Source organism: Leuciscus leuciscus (genome assembly GCF_965113295.1).
Source record: "Leuciscus leuciscus genome assembly, chromosome: 23".
NCBI lineage: Eukaryota > Metazoa > Chordata > Actinopteri > Cypriniformes > Leuciscidae > Leuciscus > Leuciscus leuciscus.
Window position 1 is genome coordinate 12,933,964 of NC_138747.1, and position 19,374 is coordinate 12,953,337.

Below are 19,374 nucleotides of genomic sequence, written 5' to 3' on the forward strand. Positions count from 1 at the left end.
AGTCAGGGAGGGTCAACGGGACATTTGGCCACTACAGTGGGCAATCGGACAAATAGTGGGTTAGTGGGACGGGGGCGTGGCTTGAGACCGGCGGTGGGGTCAACAGGACATTTGTCTACTATAGTGGGCAATCGGACAAATAGAGGGTTAGTGGGACTTGTAGGGGTCTCGTATTTCGGGGGGTTCCCGACGGGCCCCTGGAGGACCCCACACGGGTCATTAGGTCGGCCGGGGAGGTCTTCCAAATGTTTGATCTTGCTGTTGTTGAGGCCTGGCCTTCATATTAGGATAATGTTATAGTGATTGTAAATGTTTTACCTTGACACAGCATGTTTTGATGTTTTTTAATGTTTTGATATGATAACTTGATGATATAATGGTTTGTAGTACTTGCGTTCCACGATGGTACAATGTTGCCTGAGGGCAACAGCTGGATAATAAATGTTACTTTTTATTAAATATGAAATGTGTAATTCAATAAAAACTTGATAAATCTGTTTGTTCAAGTGTTTAGTTAAATAAATTGATGTTTTCAATAAATATATTATTTTTTTTCTTCATGAAAATGTCAAATGTTTAAATTTGTCCATTGTGGTACAATGTTGCCTTGAGGCAACAAACTTATAATTAATTAAAAAATTAAAAAATTATGATAATGTTTATTGATATTGCTATAGTGTCAAATTTTAAGCAGGAAAAACATAACAAATATTTTTTTTCTCACTGATATCATAATGCGTACCATAGAGGGTTAAGGATTTTAAGAGTAAAACATCATTCTTAAAACAAGACAAAAATACTTTTAATAGATTTGAATAGATTACGATTTTTTTCTGTGACTGTGTGTGCGATTAGATTTATAAATTTGTCATTTAAAATTAAAATGTAAAAATGTAAAATTCAGTCGAGATCTACATGTGTGTATATGTATGCATGCATGTGTGTGTTCAAATGAGTGCGTGTATGCAGTTCTGGTGAGACCCACAGGAATCTAGGGCAATAAGAGAGATGCAGAGTAGGAGAGATGAGTTGAGAAGGGGAACCGGCTCCCCGGGAGGTTTTCTGCTCTGAGATAACAGTGAAATTCAGTGGTGTGTTGGCTGCTTCCAGTAATGGGAATAAACAGATCCAAACTGCCACTTAATTTTTTTTTTCACTTTCTCTTAAGTCTCTCAACAGATCATCACAGTCTTTGTGTAGTTACTTCTGTGTAATAGACTAGAACACAGTAATTATTTGTTAGCCAATTCAATCTGAATGCCTGCGTTTAAACATCTGTACATTGGATCTCACCATTATTTATATGAGAATAAGTGTGTTGGTGTATATTCTCAGATTATTTGTTCCTTTCCATGCCCATTACACAGTTTTGTTGTTTACACTGACAATTTCTATTTCCAATAAATTCAGGTTTTTTAAAAAAAACTTTCTATTCAAAGGATCATGAAAAAAAAAATCCACAAAAATATTAAGCAGCACAAATGTTTTCGACATTGATAATAAATGTTTCTTGAGCACCAAATCAGCGCATTAGAATGATTTCTGATTAATCATGTGACTGGAGTAATGACTGCTGAAAATTCAGCTTCGCCATCACAGGAATAAATTACTATTTAAAATATATTAAAATAGAAAACAGTTATTTTAAAGGGTTAGTTCCTCATTTTGTTCCAAACCTGTAAGACTTTCATTCAATGGAATACAAATAAAGATATTTTTTATAAAATCTGAGAGATATCTGTCCCTCCATTGACAGCTACGCACCTACCACTATGATGCTTAAAAAGTTCATAAAGAGATCGTAAAACAATATGAATTGAACGGTTTAGTCCAAATTTTCTGAAGAGACATGATCGCATCGATTGAATGGTCACTTATGTTGGCCAGACGGCGGTTCCTGGCCACAATTTTCTGCAAAATGGACCACATTTTACGCCTGTGGGACTAGGACAACTTTAACTAGAGTGCCGTTTGCCAAGTTAATAGCATTATGGACAGAACCACATTTTTATCAATGTTTAATGGTGCCGGGATTACTTTAGCTGACAAAAACACCTCTCAAGTAAATCAAATCCCTTCTGCCCACTGATCTAAGATAACACAATGAATAATTAATCTGAATTTGTGGCCCCCCACTGATGCACAACCCTAAAACCACACATCCCAGACACCATCAAAGTGACAACGTACATTTCAATGATGTTTTAACAAGAAAAATGCTGGAGCAGAGGGAATACAGAAAAAAACAACGGGTGAGTGGTAACGAAGTTTGGCTAATGGGGGAAGGGCTGAGCAAGACCCACTAAGTATATTTGCAAATGGGATCTTAAATGAGATGAGATGATGGGAGACAATGACAGTCAAGGGGCAATCAGTCTTACTTTTTAGTATCAAAGTAGACCAATCTCTGTTTTTATGTAACTGACTTAAAAGTTATGAACAGTTTTAAAGAAAAGATTTTGAAGGTTAACTTGTAAAACTAGTCTTAGCAGTTAATGCAACCGGCACTTGATCATACTTACCCAATGCGTAGCTCAGAACCAGAGAGCTGAGAGATAGCAGACACAACAGAATCCTCATCCTCTTACCGCAACCACACCCAGACGAGAGATGCTTTCAGCTCCTTGGGAAGAAAAAACAGAAAGCCACATGACTCTCCACAAAAAAAAACCTTTGTTGAGATTAGAGATGAAACGGTACACACTGAAATGTGTGTACCAAGTGAAGTTGTAAACAAAAATCAACAAATAGCAGCACTATGCACTTTTTTTTTTTTTACAATGATGGCAAGATTTGAAATGAACCAAAAATGTTGGTTGAGTGACTTACAACATAAAAGTAAAATTGCTGTGCACATTTCAGCCTTTAAAAGAGATTAGTTACTTTATTATCTGATTTGTTTAGATTTTTAAAATGCACATTAGCTTATTTTCCATCAGCCGGTTAAAATTTACAGCAGTGCATAGAAATTGGTCTGATCAAAAATGGCAAACATTATGCTTAATGCTTGACAGTATTTACAGTTTTTTTCAAATCACAGTAATCCAATATGTTTTTAATGATAATTCAAATATGAAACTATAATACTAATCGTCTACATTTTTTGCACAGTTTATAATTTCTCATCATCCCTAGTTGAGATAGAGGCTGGTATGAGATGAGTTTTGTTAGATAGGCTTCTAGTTAATAAAGCTTGCTGTTGATTTATTCTGTTTTTCTGTGTCCTTTTCAAACCTCACTGCTGAGGAGAATCATAACAGCCAGGTCTAACCAATGTGAGGATGCATGGCCGTGTGTTTTCAATTGGCTACAAATTGTGAGTTATTCTGACACTGTACTCTTCTGACACCCTGAAAACCTATTCTACACTGTCATATTCACCGCTCCCTTGCCCTGATGTGTCACCTGCTGATGCACGGCTTGGAGCCGGGGCTAATAAAACAGGGGCATGTTACTCAAATTGTTTTACGGCTAAATTGACAAGAAAGCAACGGGCAGCAGCTGTTTTGCACCATTCACCATCCGGTTCTCACATCTGCTTCAAGTGTACAGGATTGTTTCCTCCACTGTGCAACATAACCCCCCAGCCCTGTAATTGGCAATTGCACATCTTTTCCCTGGCTCGAGTAATGGCAATCGCAGCAAGGGCCGCTGCTCTGCGGTTCCCGGTGAGTCTGCAGGCGAAGGTGAGAACCATGGAGCGTCAGCACAGATGTGCTGTTTGTGATGTGAACGTTCCTTTGGAAGTGTCCCAGCGGTCGTTTAAAGGGGTTTAAAAAGGGAGAGAAAGGGCCTTTCATGAGAGAAATTTCTTAATTACACCAAACAAGACTCTGATTGCCACCTGACTGCACTCAAATTCTTGTTTTATCAGCACTACTTTGTTGTGTTGTCACAGTCTTTTCAACCGCACTCTACTTAGCATGGTATAATGTGCTGGCTGCCAGGATGTGGCTGACATGATTTTCTTCATGCCGCAGTAGATCTGTGCATGAAACTGAGAGGGATGTTTGTCAAGGAATGCACAAATCACCAATGCGACACATTTTCAGTGAGTTCTCTGTTATGCTTTGATTTACCGTATATGGCATCAAACACAGATATAGCTAATTACATTTCTTTGCAGTCCGTCTACCCTTCTCTATCATCAGCGGTAGCCTGGGACCCAAAAACAGTGCAATAATTCCACACTATCACATGCTTATAATTCAAACTTATTTTCACAATATTTCTCTGGTTCACACCTCCCTACAGTGCATCATGCCTCTTTTTCAAACACTGTTCTGTTAACATCTCTTATTTTGCTGTGTTTGCTTCAAACCTCAGAGCTGAGGAGAATCATAACAGCTTGTCCAGTCAGTATGAGGGTACACGGCTGAGTGCTTTCTGTTGGCGACAAATTCCACACAGAAACAGAGTGAGTCTGGCAATGTATATAGTAATATCCTATTAACAAAGTGAATTGAAAAAAGTGTTTTTCTAAGTAACTAAGATTAACTTGATTCACATCACATCTACTGAACGTTGCTATTAATTACTCTGCAGATTTGTGCTGGGAGATTGTAGTCTCGGGTAGCCAGACCTTCAGACTGACGGCAGAAGGTCTGGATTTAATTGCAGCTTTCATTGGCCAAGGATTGCCCAAGAGGATGTCTGACCGACCGACACGTTAAGCAACCAATCACACGTTTTGTTCAGCGTCATGTTTAGGGGTGTGAAAATGTAAAGTCGATGTCCCCGCAATAACAGGCCGGCGTGCAATCCATTCAAAAATGTTGTGCAAGTTTACAGCAACAATGGCACAACAATAATGCTGAACTTCCCATACCTTCAAAAATCCAGTGAATAGTTGATCCTTATAAGCACTCATTGTCACACTTTTTAACACAATGGCTTTCTTCTTCCATAAGGGGGGTTGGCGTCATGAGAGCTTTGTTTCCAGGTTGACCATTAAAGAACGTGACACACACATCTCCCGGAAATTCTGGAGAATTCCACCAATCAGATTTCAACTTAGAAACTCTAAAAGTGTTTCCTATATTCTGTGCCATATGCATCAGACGTTCAGTCAACGGTCCATGGGTGTGACGTCTGAGGCTGAGACTACCGTTGTTGCAGCTTGTATGCCAGTCTGTGACCTTTTTCCTCCCTTTATATCCTATTATATATTTGCTATGTAAATTGGTTTGGACATTCTGCCCACGACAGCCCATCTGAAAAAGTTGTAGTGTTCCCTTTGGCCATTCCATCCCTGCCTACCATCATACATTCATCTCTGAGTCCTTCCTTTTCTCTATAAAAAGTCAAGTTTCTTGTAGGACTCAAGGACTGCCTAAGGCAATGACTCTTTTACTGCCACCATGACATCTGCTAATGGGACAAACCCCCCACCCCCGCCCTCCAAAATGGATATTTCCCGGCAGGTGGCCTATTTAAGTCAGACGTCCATGTAGAAACTTCACAAGAAGGAAAAAAAACATATCTAAAAAATGTATCAGTCTATATATCTTTATCCTCAAGTTCTGTTGGGCACCTGCTTAAAAACGAAGGGTTCTGCATTCAAAAAAAAAAAAATGCTGGTCTACAAGCCAAATTCCTATATGTTTCAGCTGATATAGCACAAAATATCTAGAGGGTCTGAATATTCCTAAAGTAAATCAAATTATTATTCACTGAACCAATCCAAGACTGATCTAAAATGTATGGCTTAGTGTCCCCAAGTCATGGCCTTGTCACCGAATAAATATTCAGTGTTTGCAATCTGAGTTTGCCGATAAAGTTAACTCTTGATAGCTGAATTATAATGATGATCCATGCAGAAAAAGCACATCTATATGCTTTGCAAAAAAACAGATGTCAAAGACACTTATTTGAAAACGACATTGTTTTTTGGTTTACTGTGTTGCATCCGCAGGAGCCTCCCTTACCAATTCTCTAACAAGAAAATAAATACTTATGTGTCTTATGAGTCACTCCAGTCCACAGCAAATCTAAACAGGTCTATGGATTCAACACCATGAGCATCCTTTTATAAATATTCATGCCATGATTAGCTGTTTGCTGTGATTGTTTGCTCAGAGCAGTGTAGTCTGAGTGAGTGTCTGAACAGTGACACAAAGCTCGAACTTACTGTTTTCAGACTGAAAGTCTTGGGTACATTAAACCCAATCATTATAATGACTATGCCATTAAGCCTAGAATCTATGAACCGTGACAATAAAACAGAGCAGAGAGCATAATTAAAGTGTAAACGGCAAAGTGTAATTAACAGATACTACCAAGAGCTTACCAAAGCTTACTGTGGCCTTATTATGTTTCTATCCAGCCATGTACTGAAATGAAACACAAGGGCAGAAGGTTGTTTATTGGGTCATAATTGGGATACGGAGCACTTGCACATGAATACTAATATCTTGCATCAACCATGACATTTTCCATTGCACTTTTTCTTCTACTCTTTGCAGCCATAGACTTGCATGAAAGATAATTTTGTCATTAGCCAATTTTTTTTTTACCCTTAATAACAAGTTTATTTTAAAACAAGCACCTTTAATAAAGTCTTTCGTTTTTTTTATATGCTAATTTTGCGACTCGGGGGTCTACAAATCCTGCAAGGGCTCATTGACTCTGCTGACATACTGCCTCTTAGGCTTGTGCCATGCATTATTTAAGTCTTGCCTTTCTCGATATTTCACCTTGCTGTCACTCACTGAAGCGGCAATAATCAAAAGCAATGTTAAATGAGGTTTAAAGGGCTGCTATACTAAAAAAGAAAGGAGCGAGGGCGTTTATAAAGCCAATCACTGAATGATGCTAATTAATAAGTGAAAAATTTGACTGATATGAGTGTGGTACCTTTCATTCAGAAAACTATACCCGCAATTTAAGTTTGCTTGTATTGAACATTGTGTGGCTGTCCATAGCGCATATATTGAGCTGTCACCTGCATGCTGATATAATGTACCTCAGGACTACCTTACTGTCACAGTCACTCTAATTGGAGCCACCACAATAGACAGGAAAGCACAGACGCTAGGAAAAGTGCTGAGGCTGAGTACAGCATGGCTTTAGACAGCGTTGTGGCAGTCGGCAGTGATAAGAATCGTCAGCTTAAAATGCTGTTTTTGCCTCGGCTTGTGTGAACGTCTGAAACCAGATCTCTGTTCAAGCTGAAATGGCTCAGATTTCACAGATCCTAAGATCTGTGCTAAAATTGCTTAGTCTAAACAAGGATGTTTCATTTGCAAATATGATATTTTCCCTAAGCAAAGCTTGATCTTCTGAATTGGAATTAAACTGCACTGTGGCACCTCTCAATTTCAACAAGTATTTCTAGTTTGTACTGCAGATTTGCAATGCTAAAAGACTTTAGAACACTTTCAAGACATGATTTATTCTTCAGTTTGGTCCCCTGGCCTAGACCCCTACAATGATTATATAGAAACAATCATTGAAACAATCATTGTAGTTTTAAAGGATATGTTATCAGAATGGTGAAATACTCAGTTGACCAGAATTTCATTATGTTGTGCCCATCTATAATAAATGCATTAAAAGTTTAAAAAGAAGAAGAAACATTTTTTTTTTTTTTGATAAAGGCTGTCAGACTTTGATCGTATCATTTTAATTAAATTTCATTCTTCAAGATTTCAAATAGTCAAACGTGGCCCTAAATGAAGAATCACCTATAAAAGATTAAATATGCATGATGCATAAAACAGTGGCAGCTTGTGCACCACCTGTTTCAATTGTCCTTATATGCATCCACACATTTAACGGCACCTCACTTCCTCCCCGTGCACTGCAGATGGTACGTAAGGTGGTGCCAGTCTGGGCCTTAAAGGCCACAGCAATGTATCAAACTCACAAGTGAAAGTGTGTGAGGGCGAGAGACCTGAGAAGACCCACTAGTCCTCCTGTAACTGAAATATCAACATGATAGTCTAACTGATAGATCTAATTCCTGATTCGTTGTTCTTATTCATGTGTACCCACTAGCCCTCCTTGTTTTTTATTTTTTTATTTTGGTTAAGTCTTTCTCTTCTGCCCATTTGTGTTGCCGTTGCCTGTTTGACCTCCAGAATTCTCTGGTCTCTACTGGAACTGCTTGGACTGTCTTTCCGTTTTGACTGTCAGCCTGTTGTAAACTGTGAGCTTGGACTCTCGCCTCACGACTGGACATTATATGCTGACGGACTGATCTGGTTTTCGACCCCAGCCGACTTTCCCTTTCCCTGTTGCCCAGAGTTGGTTCGGATGGTTCGGTTGGTTGTGTTGTAATAATACTCACAGTTAATCTTTAAAAACACTAATAATATGATAACACTGTTAAATGTTACCTTTAGTAAATATTTTAATTAATAGTTTCATACTGTACATTCATTTTGTGATGCCTAAATTCACTTATATTTGCATTGTCTTATTTTTCTATTTCATTTAAAAAAAAGAGAATTTCAATTTAACATCGGCCTTTCGTCCGTTATCACACAAAAAATAAGTATCAGCTTCTTCGTTATGAAAATAATTAAGCTTATTTGTATCAGACAGAATTTTAAAATACAGATCCTCCCTAGTTTGATGATATGCAATATATATATATATATATATATATATATATATATACACTCACCTAAAGGATTATTAGGAACACCTGTTCAATTTCTCATTAATGCAATTATCTAATCAACCAATCACATGGCAGTTGCTTCAATGCATTTAGGGGTGTGGTCCTGGTCAAGACAATCTCCTGAACTCCAAACTGAATGTCAGAATGGGAAAGAAAGGTGATTTAAGCAATTTTGAGCGTGGCATGGTTGTTGGTGCCAGACGGGCCGGTCTGAGTATTTCACAATCTGCTCAGTTACTGGAATTTTCATGCACAACCATTTCTAGGGTTTACAAAGAATGGTGTGAAAAGGGAAAAACATCCAGTATGCGGCAGTCCTGTGGGTGAAAATTCCTTGTTGATGCTAGAGGTCAGAGGAGAATGGGCCGCCTGATTCAAGCTGATAGAAGAGCAACTTTGACTGAAATAACCACTCGTTACAACCGAGGTATGCAGCAAAGCATTTGTGAAGCCACAACACGCACAACCTTGAGGCGGATGGGCTACAACAGCAGAAGACCCCACCGGGTACCACTCATCTCCACTACAAATAGGAAAAAGAGGCTACAATTTGCACGAGCTCACCAAAATTGGACAGTTGAAGACTGGAAAAATTTAGCCTGGTCTGATGAGTCTCGATTTCTGTTGAGACATTCAGATGGTAGAGTCAGAATTTGGCGTAAACAGAATGAGAACATGGATCCATCATGCCTTGTTACCACTGTGCAGGCTGGTGGTGGTGGTGTAATGGTGTGGGGGATGTTTTCTTGGCACACTTTAGGCCCCTTAGTGCCAATTGGGCATCGTTTAAATGCCATGGCCTACCTGAGCATTGTTTCTGACCATGTCCATCCCTTTATGACCACCATGTACCCATCCTCTGATGGCTACTTCCAGCAGGATAATGCACCATGTCACAAAGCTCGAATCATTTCAAATTGGTTTCTTGAACATGACAATGAGTTCACTGTACTAAAATGGCCCCCAAAGTCACCAGATCTCAACCCAATAGAGCATCTTTGGGATGTGGTGGAACGGGAGCTTCGTGCCCTGGATGTGCATCCCACAAATCTCCATCAACTGCAAGATGCTATCCTATCAATATGGGCCAACATTTCTAAAGAATGCTTTCAGCACCTTGTTGACTCAATGCCACGTAGAATTAAGGCAGTTCTGAAGGCGAAAGGGGGTCAAACACAGTATTAGTATGGTGTTCCTAATAATCCTTAAGGTGAGTGTATATACTGTATATATCAGTGGCCGCTGCTGGTCTTTCAAAGAGGGGAAGCTCATTTTCGGCCTACATCATAAAAATTGTCCATTTATTTATACGTAAATTCTGCCCAACGTTCCTTTTCAAGAAAATGCTCTTTGACCCTATATCGGTCCAACTAGGCATCTTTTCCAGTGACTTGACCAGTGTCCTCTCAATGGCCAGCAGAGTTAGGTATAATTGTATAAATGTAATAATATAATAAAGGTATAAATAATAATATAATAAAGTATAATAATAATACTACTAATAATATATAGGCTATTTTTAATTATTTTAATAATTATTGTTTTAATTATTACTAATAATATTATAAAAAATCTAATAGGATAAGTAATAATATAATAAAGGTATAAATGTGTGAAATGTATTATGAAAAATGGCTAGCAATTTCGACAAGCAAATACCAAGAAAGAGGTAGCAGCAGTTTGTCTTTTGACTATCACTTGAAAAATCCGCGATGGGACCATAGACTGTAAAAAATATGGGACTGAGCTCCAATAGCTTCAGCGGCAGCGACTTTTTATTGTATGAAATCGCTGTCAATCAAAAGGAGATGCAGCCCCTCCAATCATCACGCGGAAGCCCGGAGTCGGGGCCAGCCCACTCCTCATTCACCCCCAGAGACGCTGAGCGTCCGTGGGCGGGACATAATCGCAGCATTTATCCAATGACAGTCTAGTTTCGAAGCGCTGAAAAAAACTGTTCAGAACAGCCCCATTGAAGTCAATGGACGCTGCTGGGCTTCAACAGGGAAATGCACTGTCTGTGACGCTACGGGAATGTATGAGAAGGAAATCGAGTCAGCCGACCTGCTGTATGTAGCTGATTCTGAACGAACTCGTCTTTGAGATTAACGTTTTCTAACGTATTTTTAGTCAATAAAATGTTAACACAATAGTACATATTTAACCATAAATTTTTTTGACATTATAGGGGAAGCCGAGCTTCCCTTGCAGTCTTAAAGAAATCCCCACTGGTGTATATATATATATATATATATATATATATATATATATATATATATATATATATATATACATATATATATATATTTGTTATCTGTTCCCTGGTTGCCGTGGTTTTGTTATGTTTATTTTGTTATTAAACTATAAAACTGCATTTGGATCCAGCCCTTCTTTTGTTTTTTGAGTTCACCCAGCGTTACAGAACACCAGACCACAGATGGATCCAGCAGTCACCCTGGTCCGACTACGCCAGGGGACTCACTCACTCGAGGACCACATCCAAGACTTTTTGAACATTGCAAACATCAATGACCTCCCGGATTTTGCTTAGATTATTTTTTTTTTGCTACGGACTCAACAACAAGGTACAATCCAAACTCATCCGTGATGGTCCTCGAGGGTCACTGAGTGAGTTCCTGGATTATGCCCTCTGGGTAAGAGGCTCTGCCTTTACTGTGGGTGTCGTGGAGGAGGCCCCCGTTCCAGAGCCCTCGGACAAAATGGCCGCCTCTACGCCTGTGTCTTCAATCAAGATGGCAGCCTCTATGCCTGTGTCTTCAGACAAGATGGCAGCCTCTACGCCTATGTCTTTGGACAAGATGGCCGACTCTACGCCAGTGTCTTCGGACAAGATGGCCACCTCTGCGCCTGACCAGCCGGAGCCTCCCTGACCAGCCGGCGCCGCCCTGGCCCCCTGAACCGTCAGATCCTCCCTGGCCCCCTGAAGCTCTGCATCCTCCCTGGCCCCCTGAAGTGCCACATCCGCCCTGGCCCCCTGAATCATCGGCGCCTGCTCCGCCCTAGACGCCTGCATTGCCTGCTCCGCCCTGGCCTCCCGTCTTGCCGCAGTTTTCATGCCCTCTTCCTCTCCATGGACCTGGCCCTCCAACCCTTCCCCGGTCCACCTCCACTCCACCACCCTCCTGGACGTTTTTTTTTTTTTTTTGCGGAGTGTCTGGAATCCACTCCTTAAAGGGGGGGCTCTGTCATGATTCCTGTCTTGTGTTACCCTTGTGTGGACTTTTATGTTATTTCCTGTTCTGTGCCATGTTTTGTAGTCCTTTGTAGTTTTTCTTGTTGATTAGTTCCTGATTGTTCCCAGGTGTGTCTTGTGTCCAGAATATGCTTATTTGGTGCTCAAGTAACATTTATTGTTATTATCAATGTTTAAAATGTTTGTGCTACTTAACATTTTATGTGGTAACCATGATACACTTTTTTTCAGGATTCTTTGAATAGAAATAACTGCATTTATTTGAAATAGAAATATTTTTAACATGATAAATGTCTTTACTGTCACTTTTGATCAATTTATTGAATCCTTGCTTAATAGGAGTATTAAATTATTAAAAAATATTAATGTCCCCTAACTTTTGAATGGCATGTAATCTTTTAATACATATTCCAGCTATCTTTTGACTGAAACAAATGTTACTGGTCTCAAAGTGAAGAAGAGACCAGGAAAGACTGCAGGGAGAACTCTCTCTATTATACATTTACTGTGATAAGACCTATTAAAACAGATGACGCTGGGGTGGTGGATGGCCGTACCGAGGGAGAGACGGCAATTACGATGCCCAGTGACTTCAATTGGAGCATGGCATGTTCTCACTGACAGATATAGCATCTGCAGCAGCAATGCCTGGGATGAGAACAATGACCACTCTATATCCCAGAAGTGCTCATTGCAGGACACAAAACAGAAGCTTATCTGTACTTGAGCACTTCAACACTAGAGATCAGAGAACTGAGAAATTCCCCAGTCCTCTTTATTTGCCACCTCCTCCATCACACACAGGCCCATCCATTCTATCTATGGCCATATCTGAACGAGACCCCCATAACCCAACAGATGTGGAGGTCCTTGACCTTTATTACCCTCTGACAAAGACATCTGACCTTGTGGTCTTTGACCTTCCCAGTGAACTACCCCTCTCTATTTGATCAGACTTTTTTATTGCCACTTCCAGTGAACGGTTGAACTGCTAAAGGCACTCATGACCTGGATATGTGCAGTTCAGGGTTAAGTAAGTACACACTCTCTATTATGGATGAATGAGTCTTTTAAACATGTGTGATGATTCAGTTTAGATTTACTTGGCTTCAGTTAAAACTTCTCTTTTGTAAGCACATGATCCTGACTGCCTGAGCTCGTGGCTTCAATACTCTTGCTCTCTATAGGATCATTTTTCAGCAGCTGGACAGAAATGTACTTCCAGCTCCCATAATAATCTAATTTCATCTCACATTAACACAAAGTTGCATAGCGCTGTGGATGCATCTCATTCTCACTTCATCCGTGATCCATGAAAGGATTACTGAGTCACTTTTGCTTTCTAGAGGTGTCTATTAGCTACCACTTATGAAATGTGAATATAGAAAGAAGCATTTAATAATGATATTGTAAAATGACATTTAAAACAAGTGTATAATTATTTCAATTTTAAAATGCAGGGGTAATCATAAAACCTGTTTAAAAACAGCCATTTGCTGCCTTACTGAGCTAATTTCTACTCATTTTGGCAGTTTAAAAATATTAATTCTGCTATATTAAATAAATAATTTTACTTGATTAAAACAAGTTTAATTAAATACCTTTTAAGGGTATTTGACGAAGCATTTCGTTTTCAGCAATGAGTCATTCAAACACTTCACAACATTAACAAATTAATCATGTGGACTAGCAACAAGTTTGCCAGTTCAAGAAATAGGTTTATTGATCGGAGCTGAATCACAGGTCCTAACCTTGACATTCCAGAAGCAAAGCAGCATGGAAAGCATTACTTTTTGAGGCACAGAATATCCCTTATATATTAGATATGATTGAGGCATACAAAGTTCTGTCATGAAACTCATTTGGTGCAACAGGTTCTCAAACTGCTTGCAATCATATTCTCTATAGGGCACAGCTGATTGGTTCCTGCTGTATCAGTAGCCAATGAGCTTGCGTGCTCAACCTTCAAATACTTGGTTAGTATTTACCTAAGCAGTGCTGAACGCTTTCAGAAACCCTCCACCTTCCCCAGCTCCACCTGTATAGATCTGCTATGGGTAATTGCTATATTGTACAGCAACAGCATGTCTTACTTGCTCACAGCAGTGTGTTGTGTATGTATTGGCAATATCAAGTCCCGTATGAGCAGCAATAACAGCAGCGTAGCAAATCTATTCCTACAAAAAAGTACAAAAGTATTTTTTATATATTTTCTCTTTTAAAAATGGCACATGATGATAATAAAAACAGCGCTGAGCAATTCAACGGCCAAAGATGATTGACACATTTGTATTGAAAATAATAATAATAATAATAATAATAATAGAGCACCCTGCATATTCTAGTAGACAAAATACACAAAAATGTCAATTTAACATTTTTAATGCTGAATTTTAACTTCCAATTAAAAGGCAATGTTAAGATCATGTTACACTAAGACATTACCGTTCCAAAGTTTGGAGTCAGTATGTTTTTTAAAAAGAAATGAATAATTGTGACATGAAAAACATTAATAATGTTACAAAAGATTTCTATTTTAAATAAATGCTGTTCTCATCAAAGAATCCTGAAAAAAAGCATCACGGTTTCCACAAAAATATTAAGCAGCACAGCTGTTTTAAGCATTGATAAAAATTTGAAATGTTTCTCCAAATCAACATATTATAATGATTTCTGAAAGATCATGTGACACTGATGACTAATGTAGAGTAATAATTGCTGCAAATTCATCTTTGCCATCAAAGGAACAAATACATTTACATTTAAAATATATTAAAATAAATTATTTTAAATTGTAATAATATTTCACAATATTACTGTACTATATTCTTAACCACATAAATGCAGCCTTGGGTAGCATCAAAGACTTTTGAACAGTAGTGAATGCATATATTACTTATCAAGGTTATCTGCTCTGTTACACATTTTGGAATATTCTGGGTATAAGAAAATCCCATTAATAATTGGATGTATTTTTTTTTTTAAGGCATGTTGGGTTATTTTTCATGTCACCAAAGAATGAAGTGCCCCACGTGGGCCGCGCATGGGCCAAAATAATCCGGACACACCTCTACCCGGCGGTATGAGTCCACTCAATCGCTCAACCTCATCTGCTTCTGAAAGCATCGGGATCTTGTGAATGTTTTATGAGGCTGGGTGGATATAGCACACGCCCTCATTCCAGTAGATTGTGAAGCTATATTTACATGAATTATTTTATACAAAATTCTAGGTCATAAGTCTGCCAAAATCAGAGTCTGCCAGATTCAGCACCATCGTGTCCAAGATCTGCTTGAGTACTACTCTGTTTTTGTTCTTTCTCAGTCTCTCACTGTTTCGCATTTTTCGGTTCTAGCCGCACACCTGAGCACACTGATGGGGCGGCTGCGGGCCAGCATTAGCAGTCCATGGTGTACTTTTCCACAGTGCTTGACTGAGCTTTAATTTGCTGGCGCTGCCCGGTCTGTCACTATCAGGTTTAACCCCTGGCCATGACTGTCCCCAGCCTCCAAAACGCCTCTGAAATGCTCTCTCTCACTACAAGCATCACCAATAAACCTGAGTCATTGACCATTTATATACTACCTTTATTGCTTTGCCCAAATTACCTTGCCAGTTTTCAAAATGCAGCTGGACTAAAATCAAGATTCATCTACGATGTGAAAGACCGGTCAAGTTCAGTTTACGGTCAAGCGATTAGATCTGACTTCGATACAATACTTCTGGTGCTTCAGATAGCATGAAAGAGGCAGGCAGATATTAAAGAGCTCAAAGCGCTAACTGAGAGCACAAGGAAAACTGAGAGAAGAACAAAACTCAAAGGGAAACCCACTGAAAAACATAAGGCAAAATGCATTGTGTAAAACATGCCTGAAATGATTCAGTCGGTTCTCAGAATAAGGACAGCTTTTCTGAAGTACTGCAGATTCAACTGATAAGAACAGAATAAAACCCCGATACATGAGCGAGAATTTCGTGCCATAAGGCTGAGTCACAGAACAAGGCGGTTAGTATTGGGGGATACTGACCTTGGTCTGCTTTTGTGTATGATCAGAATTATGAACTGGAGCAGTTTGTTCAGACTCGGGTCTGCATTCTTTACAACATGTTGCTGAAGACAACTTAATTGCAAATGCCTTTATTGTCATCCTTTAATTTATTACTTCCTGAATAATATTTCAAGGATACTGTCCAAAGATATCTCTATACAGATCAAATTCTATTTAAACATGTAGCCAACTTTATTTTTTAAAGTAAATTTCTGTAGGCTATGTATAGATGAAATTCTTGGCTATAAAAAACCTATTGAATATTGTAACAATTATAGTTCACAATCAATTATTTTTACAGGATTTTTAGCTAAATTAAACTATTATGAATCAAAACAATAAAATTTTATTTAGGCTAATTTAAACCACATGTGACAACTTGCCCCGGTGATAATAACAATGTGACAACTTGTCAAGTTTTGCACTAAGGTGTCTGAAACCAACATACAAAACCACTGCAATGCAAAACACACATTAGTGTAATTGGATGTTGTCACAGAAGGACGTTTTGAGGCAAATGTCCAAATTGGACATTTGCCTCAAAACGTCCTTCTGTGACAACTAGCCCCGGTCTCCCCTCCACATTGGTAAGTAGTCTTTAATTCAACACAGAACGTTTGAGTGTTACAATTGCACCAGGTCTCCCTTATAATAACACTTCTGGTATAACAGTCTTCCTCAAAGAATATTTTAGGTTGACTTTGGCCAGTAGCCTAGTTTGCACAGGTGTTTAAGGTAAGACACATGCCTGTCTATCAGCCGCTATGATTATGAAGGGTCGTCACTCCCGTGTAAACAAAACGCCGCCACTATCCGTTTACACCAGTCCGCCACATTATTCTACAATAAACGTCTTTATTCCATATTGGCGTCCTAATAACTGCAGTGTGACACAGAAATATAACCAAATTATAATAATTCCGCTAGACTGTATTGCGCAATCCCATTCAAATAGATTAGGCTACTATAATGGGACGCTTCAATTTTCAGAGCAGACTATTTCACAGCGCGTGTCGTCCTAAAATGGTCCCACGAAAAACCAAACAGAAATGAACAGGAAATATAAATAAAATTGTAAAGTGAATAATTACTGTTTGGTTTTTAAACGCGCTTTCTTACCTTTGTAAAACAGCTTTGAATGAGGACGTGCTCGCGTCTCTCTTCCTCCTCCGGTGACGCTGCTGATGCCGCGCGCTGCGTAACGGCCACTGGCCTTTTCAATAGCCTAATGTTACGAATTTTTTTCTCTCTCTTTACCAAGCAACTGCAACCTCCGTCGCAATAAGGATGTTGTCGTCTGCAACGACACGATCCCTCTTCCTCACTATGTCTCTATCTTCCTTTCATGATAGCCTAAATCATTCCCCTCCCACTCCCTCCTCTCCTCTCCTCTCCTCTCCCCTCCCCTGCCCTGCTTGCCACGCTATATTTGATTCAAATAAGGGAATACGATTAATGCAAAGCAGGTAAATAAACCTATTTTTTCTTTTAATACACAGTGAAGGTACACAAAGAAGGTAGAATGTTTCCTCAAAGGAGGTAAAGTGTGTACCCTTCCCCCACCCCTTCACACCTCTCTAATCAAACCCCAATGGCACAATACGCACAAGCTCAGATCTCAAGGAAACCATACTGTCTGTGTTCAGATTGTTATTTATTCCCATTCCCCACTGATTCATAAAGATGAAATAAATTGTTCTCTGAAAAAAGTGAACATTTATGCAACACAGAAGAGGCCTTCTCATTTTACTCGAAAGGACTGAAAATAGATTTGTTCTTTTCAACAGAAAAATCACAAATGAGGTTTCAATCAACATGAGAAAACGTAACTATTTTATGAAGTGGTGATTTTGTATAGCCTATGATGTAGTTTGTATGGAATGGTAGGCTAAAAATAGTAAGCAAGCAGGTCCACCCCTATAACCCCACTCCAAAACTCAGTAGAGTGAGATCATACGAAAAAATAAGCATTCATATGAATTAGGAATATGGTCACATTAGCAAAATTTCACGAACAACAGAGTTATTTTCAATAACGTTGCGATGTATGAAGCAGTCACTTTCAAACCAAGCTTGAACCCATTGCGAAATCTCTTTATGCAACCCTTTATGCAAAATGTGGATTCTTGACTGGATTTTGCAGGCAAAATTTTGCAGAGCAATGGTTAATGTGACCTCACTTTTATTTATTTATTTTTTGTGTGTGGCAAAAACCAATTTGCCAATTTTGAACCAATTTGCCAAAACTTATACAAACAACCAAAACAGTGATGTGTTGATCACAATTGTTTCAATGGAGAACTAATGGGCAGCAGCTTCTCAGATGAAAAAGTTAGAGATATACTTATACTAATGGAAAAACCTTTTATAGATTATTTAAATATTCTTCACACTAAGAAAAAAAAGAAAAAGAGAGCTTCTTTTAAGAACTGAAAGGCTCTTTGGGGAAACCAAAATAGTTTGTATGGCATTGCTGTGAAAAAACAAACAAACAAAAAAACCTGTTGGAACCTTTATTTTTAAGAGTGAATAATAAGATAAAGAAATTATACATTCATTTCTCGACCTACTGGAGATACATCTGAAAAAAAGTGTCTGTTTTCATGAAACATATCTTAGTTAAAGCTAACGAGAAATAAAAGAGCAAAATCCAAGCAATAAAATTCTCCATTGAGATTTTCTTCACATTTTAATTGGTAATACTTGAAAACACAACAGATCTGTTAAAATGTCTTGCCATGGCTCTGAGAGAAATTTTATTTTGAAGAACTTTTGTTTTGGCTCAATATTCAAAACTTAAGCCTGAAAAGCCAAATATCATTCATTTAATTAAATGCCAAAGGATGTTTTCTTTAGAAAAGAACAAAGATATACAGCATTTGAATATTACATTCATTTTCTTTCTTTCTTTTATAATTGTTTTGAAAAATTGGACACTGGAGTACAAATATACAGACATAATTTGATTAAAAAACTAGCTACAGGCAAAAGTTGCTCAATGGCCTAATCCAGTAATAAACTAATCTTGAAATTGAAGTTCAGATGCCCATGTGAAGATGAGAGAATTCAATGAGAGATGTTTTGGCACAGATGAAGACAAAGAGATTTGTTAATTGACTGTGTTGTCTCAGCATGAAGTCATGAAAGGAGAGATTAAATATCTGTCGGGCCGTGGCAAATGATGCTCGAGCATGATGGCTTTAAATGAATTTATTCTACAAGATTCCAGGAAGTTCCAGACTCCTCATTCTCCCCAGGCTCTCTTGTACACACGGACAAGAGGATGCGATCATTTTTCAGTGCTCTTGTCCCCCGAGACCGACACTGGCCGTCTAAGCCGGACCTCGGCAGGCTGGTATAAGAACCTTGCCCCTGATTGACTGCATGCGTAGATCCCTGCTGTCGTATTAATTTTCATTTTGACTGCTGGAGCCTCTACAAATCTCATCAATGCTGTCACGGACTGTGGCGGCGTGCATGTGATT

At 38.8% G+C, this 19,374-nt stretch overlaps 1 protein-coding gene across 1 annotated transcript in view; it reads right to left on the reverse strand.

Annotated features, from left to right (window-relative positions):
- cntn2 (contactin 2) overlaps window positions 1–17,263 on the reverse strand; it is a 32,848-nt gene extending 15,585 nt beyond the window's left edge. Inside the window, exons 1-2 of the mRNA XM_082156069.1 lie at window positions 17,009–17,263; window positions 2,523–2,623 (exon numbers count right to left, since the gene is read on the reverse strand). Of these exons, the coding sequence (XP_082012195.1) occupies window positions 2,523–2,580 (58 nt within the window). The 5' untranslated portion in view covers window positions 2,581–2,623; window positions 17,009–17,263. The remainder of the gene's footprint in view (window positions 1–2,522; window positions 2,624–17,008) is intronic.
- Window positions 17,264–19,374: the final 2,111 nt, after the last annotated feature.